The sequence below is a fragment of the Lethenteron reissneri genome, chromosome 17, assembly GCF_015708825.2.
Source record: "Lethenteron reissneri isolate LAM-NWPU_2019-01 chromosome 17, ASM1570882v1, whole genome shotgun sequence".
Lineage (NCBI taxonomy): Eukaryota > Metazoa > Chordata > Hyperoartia > Petromyzontiformes > Petromyzontidae > Lethenteron > Lethenteron reissneri.
Genome location: NC_083795.1, coordinates 7,041,828 through 7,051,575, shown reverse-complemented (window position 1 = coordinate 7,051,575; position 9,748 = coordinate 7,041,828). Strand labels below are relative to the sequence as shown.

Here is a 9,748-nt window from a genome sequence, read left to right as displayed (position 1 = left end):
ATAAAACAAGAAATAGTAAAAAAAAGTAAAAACAGAGCAATGCAATACAATACACTATTAGACATTATTGTAAAAAAGAAATAAAAAGTCCATCCAATCTTCTTGGTTCTTTCGGTAAAGTCACGTAGAAGGGAAATAATAAAATAATAAAAATATAATGTTTTATTTTTAAAAATATTGTTTTATTTTTATCATTTTATTATTTCCCTTCTACGTGACTTTACCGAAAGAACCAAGAAGATGAATCCCTGCAGTCACGAAAGCTTTAAATCGAAAAGTCCATCCCATGTGTTAGTTAATTTTTTAAAATATATTAGTCAGGAAATGAGTTTTCAAATTTAGATTTTTTTTTCTTGGTTGGGACCCCCAGACACCATGGGAAGATTTGGTCCCCCCCCCCCCAATGTTGACTCCATGGCTACGGCCTTGTTTTGCATGCTGGCTTCACGCTGTCATTCGCGTCTTTCTGTCTCTCGATACATCAAAGTGAACGCCTCTCGCTCTTCTGGCTGTCCCCGTATTGTCCTTCATATCTCCTTACGTTTTGATTTAAAGCTTTCGTGACTGCAGGGATTCATATTCTTGGTTATTTCGGTAAAGTCACGTAGAAGGGAAACAATAAAATAATATAAATATAAAACAATAAAAATTCTCACGACGTTTCGACTGCAACACAAGCAATCATCATCAGGTGTGAAATCCACAGTAAAAATGTTTTTACTTTATTTTCTTCAAATTTTCTTGCTGTGGATTTCACACCTGATGATGATTGCTTGTGTTGCAGTCGGAACGTCGTGATAATTAATATTGTTTTATATTTATATTATAAAATAATTATAAAATGTTTATTTTTTTTATTTTATTTTTAATATATGTTTTTTTTATTTCCCTTCTACGTGACTTTACCGAAAGAACCAAGAAGATGAATCCCTGCAGTCACGAAAGCTTTAAATCTAAAATTATATATCTCTTTACGTTGTTAGCTGCTGCCCCTCACTCTACTCGTTCCCCTGGCTGAATGTCTCCATGTCCCTGTCTTCCCGGACTCCGCTTGCCTGCCGGCATTCCTGACTGTATCTGTGTGTCTGTCAGTCAGCTTCTCTGTCTGTATTCCAATCTTTGTTAGTATGCTATTGTGTCAAGGCCTCTTTCACTGTCCCGAACGCTTCTCGCCTGCCCGCATTCCTGTCTGCATGTCTGCGGGTCTGTCTGTCTGTGTGTGTGTCTGTCAGTATCCCGATTTGTCTTGTTGCTTATCGATCTGTCTAAGCCAATAGCTTTCACTCTTCCTGCCTGCCTGCATTCCACGAAGCGTGTCTTTGTCCGTCTGCGTGTGTCTATCTGTGCGTCCCGCAGAATAGTGGTGAGTGGCGGTAGTGTCGTGGTTAGCGCACTCCTCGACGAAACCGGCGATCTCAACATGGCCCGGTGCCTCCCTTAGGTCGACTCAGACTTAAAATCAGTACCTGGTGCAGTGTTACAGGCGAGAGAAGACTCGGCGGGCGGGTAGCAATCTGAGGCTTTCCCTGCACGATGTCTGTGTGTGATGTGTCTGTGTGTGATGTGTCTGTGTGTGATGTGTCTGTGTGTGATGTGTCTATGATGTGTCTGTGTGTGATGTGTGTGTGTGTGATGTGTCTGTGTGTGATGCGTCTGTGTGTGATGTGTCTATGTGTGATGTGTCTATGTGTGATGTGTCTGTGTGTGATGTGTCTGTGTTTGATGTGTCTGTGTGTGATGTGTCTGTGTATGATGTGTCTGTGTTTGATGTGTCTGTGTGTGATGTGTCTATGTGTGATGTGTCTGTGTGTGATGTGTCTGTGTGTGATGTGTCTATGTGTGATGTGTGTGATGTGTCTGTGTTTGATGTGTCTGTGTGCGATGTGTCTGTGTGCGATGTGTCTGTGTGCGATGTGTCTGTGTGCGATGTGTCTGTGTGTGATGTGTCTGTGTGTGATGTGTCTGTGTTTGATGTGTCTGTGTGTGATGTGTCTGTGTATGATGTGTCTGTGTTTGATGTGTCTGTGTGTGATGTGTCTGTGTGTGATGTGTCTGTGTGTGATGTGTCTGTGTGTGATGTGTCTATGACTTGACGGTGTCATTTACGCAGCGCGTGAGGTTTCAGGATCCGTGGTCGAACTCATGGCGCCCTTGCTGCTGCTGCTGCTACTGCTGCTGCTACTGCTGCTGCTGTCTCTCTGCTACTGCTGCTGCCTCTGCTGCTGCTACTGCTGCTGTATCTCTCTACTGCTGCTACCTCTGCTGCTGTTACTGCTGCTGCTGCCTCTCACAGCTGCTCCTGTTACTGCTGCTGCTGCTGTTGTCCCTCTGTGCAGCTGCTATTTTCGCTGCTGTTGCTGCTGCTGCTGCCACGGCGTCTGGACGTCCGCTAATTGCGCGCTGCGTCGCGACGTCGTCACATCTCGTCCCGCGTTCTCTTGTTTGTCAGTGAGAAAGAGCTGCATGGCTCATCGGATTCCTCCAGTGTCAATACATCTGCTTGTGATGCGAGCGCTGGTGTCAAACGCAAGCCCCGTGGCCGGGCTCCGTTTGCTCCACAGCCACACCGAGCGTCGTCATCATCATCATCAGCAGCATCATCATCCTGAGCATCATCATCATCATCATCCTGAGCATCATCATCATCATCCTGAGCATCATCATCATCATCCTGAGCATCATCATCATCATCATCATCATCCTGAGCATCATCATCATCCTGAGCATCATCATCATCCTGAGCATCATCATCATCAGCAGCATTATCATCATCATCCTGAGCATCATCATCATCATCCTGAGCATCATCATCATCAGCATCATCATCATCATCATCCTGAGCATCATCATCATCATCATCCTGAGCATCATCATCATCATCCTGAGCATCATCATCATCAGCATCATCATCATCATCATCCTGAGCATCATCATCATCATCATCCTGAGCATCATCATCATCAGCATCATCATCATCATCATCCTGAGCATCATCATCATCATCATCCTGAGCATCATCATCATCAGCATCATCATCATCATCATCCTGAGCATCATCATCATCATCCTGAGCATCATCATCATCATCATCCTGAGCATCATCATCATCCTGAGCATCATCATCATCAGCAGCATTATCATCATCCTGAGCATCATCATCATCATCATCATCCTGAGCATCATCATCATCATCATCCTGAGCATAATCATCATCAGCATCATCATCATCATCATCCTGAGCATCATCATCCTGAGCATCATCATCATCATCATCCTGAGCATCATCATCATCAGCATCATCATCATCATCATCCTGAGCATCATCATCATCATCATCCTGAGCATCATCATCAGCATCATCCTGAGCATCATCATCATCATCATCCTGAGCATCATCATCATCATCCTGAGCATCATCATCATCATCCTGAGCATCATCATCATCATCCTGAGCATCATCATCAGCATCATCATCCTGAGCATCATCATCATCAGCAGCATCATCATCATCATCCTGAGCATCATCATCATCATCATAATCCTGAGCATCATCATCATCAGCATCATCATCATCATCCTGAGCATCATCATCATCATCAGCAGCATCATCATCATCATCCTGAGCATCATCATCATCATCATCATCCTGAGCATCATCATCAGCATCATCATCATCCTGAGCATCATCATCATCAGTATCATCATCATCAGCATCATCTTCATGAGCATCATCAGCAGCAGCTGCCGTGATTTCATCCACTGCCGGGATGAAGACCGCCCTAAAGCCGCGTCCTCTCACCATTGTTGGGGTGCAACAATCCATCTCTGGAAACCTGCACACGAACGTGATTCCATCGCTCCATCTCCTCGGTGTACGCTACCCCCTCTCGGACGCGTTCGGTTCCTTGGCTGAACATGCGGATTGATAATTTGCTCTGCAAAGCCTTCGTCAGTCCACTGCTGGATGATGATGATGAAGGCCTCCGCCACGCCGTGTCGGTGATGGGGGGGCGGAGTTGTTTGGCCATACTTCACCACACTGGTGAGTGGGGGTTTTGGTGAAGGCGAGCGGGGAGCATAGACGCGCGAGAGCATATAAGTACGGTACAACGATGGATATTGCTGGGCTACCCACAGCGTCGCCCTCCCAGGGTGGACAACCTCCTCGTGTGTGGTGATCAATCGCGCAAGGCAACATCCAGGCTGGGGGAGCCGCGTAGATTCGTTTGCTGCCCCCAGACCGACCCCACGCCTCGATCTTCGTCGGCCGCACGGCCAACGAGCGCGACGCAGCAGCGCGCGTGCAATTAAAACGCAATGGCCCTCGAGAGCACGTGTGTGCATATATATAGTTATATTTATTTACAATGCAATTATGGACAAATGACTCGGAGAGTTGTATCACGCGACCACCGATCGATCGTTCGAGAAGAGAGGAGGGAGGGGGGAGGGAAGGGAAACAAAGAGAAATAAGCTTAAAAGTAAGCACCGGTTAAGATATTTACACTCGCGACACACGCGCGGGTCACGCCCGCCCGCCCCCCCTACACGCTGCACGGGCTGGAGTTGAAGCGACTGTTCACGATCCTGCTCCTGCTGCTGATGCTGCTGATGCTGTTGCGTCTGTTTCAACAACAACAATGTGCAGCGTCTCCTTTTCAGCGGCGAGAAACAGAAAAAAAACCAGAAAAGAGAAGACGCCTCCTCTGCCTACTTTCATCCACGGAGATTTATTGATTTAAACACAGAACTTTACGGCAATAATTTAGGACCCAAACCGTGTTCGGAGTTCGAGAGTCATTCTCTCAAGTCTCTGTGCCCCTTCTTACTCCACCCGCACCAACCACAGCGCCCTTCCCACCCACCCCCCATCCCCCCAAAAATAATAAACTAAAATAATAACAACAATAAAAACATCATGAGATTGCAATGTTCACAGTGAATCTTTGTTTCGCTCTACCCATTTGTACGGCTGAACTTTGTTTTTTAAACTTCTTCTTCTTGTTGTTGTTGTTAAAGTGACAAGAAAACACCGTGACAGCACCGGCAGCACGACAGCGACGCAGCTCCTCCTCTCGGCGTGACGTCAAAACCGTGAGCGTGACGTCAAGATTGTGACGTCAGGACCGTGAGCGTGACGTCAAGACTGTGACGTCAAGAGCGTGAGCGTGTCGTCAAGACGGTGAACGTGACGTCAAGACCGTGCACGTGACGTCAAGACGGTGACGTCAAGACGATGAATGTGACGTCAGGACCGTGACGTCAAGACGGTGAACGTGACGTCAAGACCATGAGCGTGACGTCAACACTGTGACGTCAGGACTGTGTACGTGACGGTCGCCGGCATGGCACGGTTCCGTCCACGACCGACGACGAGAGGGGTCCCCCCCCGCGTCCCCCGTGCCCGCACCGTGACGCAGCCACGGCCACGTTCCCTCCTCGTCTGTCCACAACCTCCTTCGCAGCCGCCTCTCTCCATCTCGCCCTTCCTCGCCTCTTCATGTTGTCGCTTGAGTTATAGATATAGAGACCCCCGCCCCCCCCCCCCCCCCCCCGTCTTGCGATGAGCGCACTTTTGTTTTGTTCAGAATGCGAACCTCAACGTACACCACACAGCACCACACACACACACAGACACGGCTCCTTCTCTCGTGGCTACGATACACGCCGATGGGCTGCGTGTTCACGAGCCGTGTCCCCGCACTCCGCCACGCCAAGCGTGTGGAGCTTCCTTAATGAGAGGCATTCAGAGAGGTGGCGGGGGGCGGGCGGGGGGTCACGGCTTCCAAAGCGCTCCCCCGTGACACCGCGGGAGTGACGGATCACGGATGGCGCAGGGCAGTCAGACTCGCGTGCGGCTCAAAGGTTCGCGTTCAAATATCGGTCGGGGGTCTCATCAGCGGAGCTTCAAACACCGCCGGCCCGGGCAGGTGGAGGGGGAGACTCGGGATGGAGGACGATGCCGTCCTTTGACAGTCATGGGACTCGGGGTTTTGTCTTCACGACACATTTGTCGCATTGAAGTTTGAACCAAGTCACTGTTGCTTGCTTTCTTTCTTTTTGATCGAGTGTTTCGGGTATCATGCTCTGTTCCAGATCTTCTCGGTGCTATAGTCATTGCGTGGCTTGTCTGTCTGTGCAACCAATTACAACCTCGTCAATAATCTCCCTCGACTAGCTCCTACCGACCCTCCTCCTCGACCATCTCTCACCTCCTTCTTCTTCTCGTGCCAACGTACCAGCAGCTCCATCTGTCCATCTGTCCGTGTCGTGCGTGCGTGTGTATATACTATAGAGTAGAGGGCAGGCCATCCTACGAACGGGGCGAATCTTCTTCTTTGTCGGCTCCAACCCCTCCACGCGTCCCAACGCCCTGCGCACGCAACCTGGAAAGTTTTCACCTCGCCTCGTTTTCCACCCCCCACCCAGGAGTTCATCTCGTGGCGAGTCTCGAGGCAAGTCCACCGGACACACGAACCCCCCCCCCCCCCCGAAAAAAAACTATAAATATTGAAGCGCTCTGTGTTGCGCAACGACGCTGACGCTTCCATCTGCAACGGCGACCGCGCGAGATGCCCCCCCCCCCTCCCTCTCAGTCGTCGGAGGTGACATCGATGTCCTCTGAGCTCGGCTGCTTCGTGGCCATGCGCCACCGGTTCACGTGATGCGTGCCCTTCTTCTTCTGCTGCTCGTCGGGTCCCTCCTCCTCCAGCTTCTGCCGCTTGTGTTTCGTCCTCCTGTTCTGGAACCAGACTTTGACCTGCGGAGAGGCGTGGGGGAGGGGGGTAACAAGTGAGAGAGAAAGAAAAAGCAAGGTTAAGGGCGGATGTCTCTGCATTGCGTGGGCCGCATAGACAAGGGGTCGGGAACAAATATAACAAAAATATGTTTTTTTTCTCGAATTTGGTGAACAAAAATAACTCAATATTTCAAGAACCGCAATGCCATGTGAAGACGAGACGGTGGGCCCTTAATAAATAACTGTCACCAAGCCGTCCTTGAAGAGCCGCATAAGGCTACGAAGCCACAGGTTTCCGGCTCCTGCCCATGCTAAACTGAACTTCCATAGTAAACTGGACTTCCATTGTAAACTGAACTTCCATAGTAAACTAAACTCCTATGATAAACTGAAGGGCCATTGCCTGAACCGTCGGGCTATTATATTCATACGCTAGTGTTATTGAGGAATATGTTGAGTTTGTTTTATGTCATTTGCAAGAGTGTCCAAGTGTAAAAAAAAAAAAAATCGCGACGAAGGTGGGATTCGAACCCACGCGTGCAGAGCACAATGGATTAGCAGTCCATCGCCTTAACCACTCGGCCACCTCGTCTCACGCACTCACACACGCAAGCATATTCAACCAGAACCAGGATGAAGACTTGCACGCACATACATACAGTCATACCAGAATATTGGGGCAAGTTCTATTCGCGAGCACCTATTAAGGCTGGAGCGGCACACGAGAGGCTGGGTGGCCAGCACCACGCCCGGCCGTCTTTGTCTCCCCAGTGGCGAAGTTTACACATTGCACCAGGTACTCATTTGAGGCCGAGTCGAGCTAAGGGAGGCCCAGGACCGGTTCAGACAATCGTCACTGACGTTGGCCGTGAGCGGGAATCGAATTCGGGATGCGGGATTCGCAGTACAACACGCTAACCACTGCGCCACCGCTCCCCATACAATACAACAACTGCCGTTCGCCACAAAGTGGTGGTGACGCAACCACTGCGCTTGTGCCAGGCTAGGTACACACACGGACACGCAGTCGGAGGCACACAAACACGTATACGGTGAAAATATATATCCGGTATTACGTGCATGTTATGATATGTCGCAATTTACAACACGATGCGACGATTCATGCTTAAATTCGAACTTGACTATTCTGTACAATGAGTCCTTCTGAGACTCGTGGCTCGTATACGTATAGCCTGAGCGAGAGAGGCAGTTTTGTATCCACCCCTCGAGGCTTTGTTCGCCAAGTTTCAACGCTGCGCGGCTGCAAAGGGGGAGACCGGCACTCCCACGGCGACCTTGGCACGTGCACTCCCACGTGGTTGAAAAAACAAATGGATGATTCGTTGACTGCATTACAGTTCGGTAAGTGCTCGCTTAACGCGGGTTCACACGACGCGTTCTCGCTTTAACGCGGCCCTTCCGTGAGAGGACGATTTTCGCACGACGCGGAAAGAGCCCCGTTATAACGCAGAACGCGACCCGTTATAACGTGGAACGCGCCCCTTATAACGCGGTTTCAGGAGCGGCCGACAAGATGCAGTATGCCTCACGATACATTCGCGCAGAGGCGGCGGCGAGCACCTCATTTATTTATTCCGCCATCTGCCTGTGCGTGTGTGCGTACATCGTATCTCGCTGAACTTTATCGTTACATTCAGGGCCATCTCCCCAATAGCCCCCCACCACCACCACCACCAACGCCCTTTCACAGCCACAGGCGCCGTCCCCTGGCTCGCTGCCGTCTCCCGCGATAATGAGGCCTGCAGGTAATTAAAAAAAAAAACCTTAAAGACCCTCGGCCCAATTATCGGCATCCACGCATTTTGTTTCGGCGTCTTGCTTACTGTAGTCGCAGGAGTCGTCGTCGTCCTAGTGAGGTCATCCAATTCTCAGGTGTATTATCTAACCCGCTTCGTCCGGAGTTGTGTTATTTTAAAACAAAGTCGACGGATTGTGCGAACATTTTTTCGAGTCGTTGTAACATTTGCCGCTCGTTGTAGCGCCTCCAGTGGCCGCGGGGTTCGCGCGAGTTCATTGGCACAGCCTTAGACGACGACGAGTCGATACTAATAATAGTTTGATAGATTCATTCTCACGAATAATGTCGGGGGCTCAATTCACGCTCGCGTATTGGACGAACGCCTCGTGAGCAGTGTCGGATTAAGCTAGTGCGGGGCCTGTAGCAGATGTTACAAAGGGGCCCTAAATAAAAACACGCAAATATCAAAACATTAATTTTTAACTTGCATAGTAAAGTAATTGTATGTTTTCATTTGCTATACAGCCGGATAATACGACAAATCGCTAACCTTAAACACCCAGTCGTTCATAAAAGTTGAAGGGCGGTATAGTACTATAGTAATAGAGCAAGTGCAGAATCACTGAACCGTAATTGAAAACGTGAAAGCATTTAGCGCGGGGCCCTTGAAAGTGCGGGGCTCGTAGCTACTACACGTGTAGCTACTACACGTGTGCTACTGGGATCATCTGGCACTGCTCGCGAGCGAGGTAAACGTGCGCGGAACGGAACGCGTTTTAGAGGGCTTGCAGCGTGAGAGACGGAGCGGTGAAATCGGTTAATATTGCTCGATGGTGGATTGCATCCCAGGATGGTGAGAGGAGGAGGAGGCGGCGGTAGCGGCCTTCATCCAGCATGGCTGATGATGATTCTAGTGATAATGACCATACACGTGTACATAAGATGCATTGCCATGCATTGTTATGCAATGATCCTTGGATCAATGTACATTGTGTAATTCGTTGTAATGCAATGGACCTTGGATTTGCCTACATGCGTAATGCATTGCGATGCATTGTAACGCAATGAATTTTGGATGTATGTACGTGTGCATGAACCCAAGGTTAGTTGCATTGTAACAGTCGACAAGATCCGTTGGCAACCGCGCTAAGCATCGCAGCGGCAGCAGCTACTCTCTTGCGATTTAACAAACGCGGGTTCTTAGCTCGTGCGACGGAGTCAGCGAGTTGGCCTTCGGGGCCTGTGTTATT

The 9,748-nt window shown here is 49.4% G+C and overlaps 1 protein-coding gene and 1 non-coding gene across 2 annotated transcripts in view; both read right to left on the bottom strand.

Annotated features, from left to right (window-relative positions):
- Positions 1-6,524: 6,524 nt before the first annotated feature.
- The window catches only part of LOC133343410 (homeobox protein EMX1-like), a 51,347-nt gene continuing 48,123 nt past the window's right edge, over positions 6,525-9,748 (bottom strand). Inside the window, exon 3 of the mRNA XM_061552991.1 lies at positions 6,525-6,760. Coding sequence (XP_061408975.1) covers positions 6,593-6,760 — 168 coding nt within the window. The 3' untranslated portion in view covers positions 6,525-6,592. The remainder of the gene's footprint in view (positions 6,761-9,748) is intronic.
- On the bottom strand, positions 7,250-7,331 carry TRNAS-GCU (transfer RNA serine (anticodon GCU)). Its single transcript has one exon. It is a non-coding gene; the product is annotated as a tRNA-Ser (tRNA).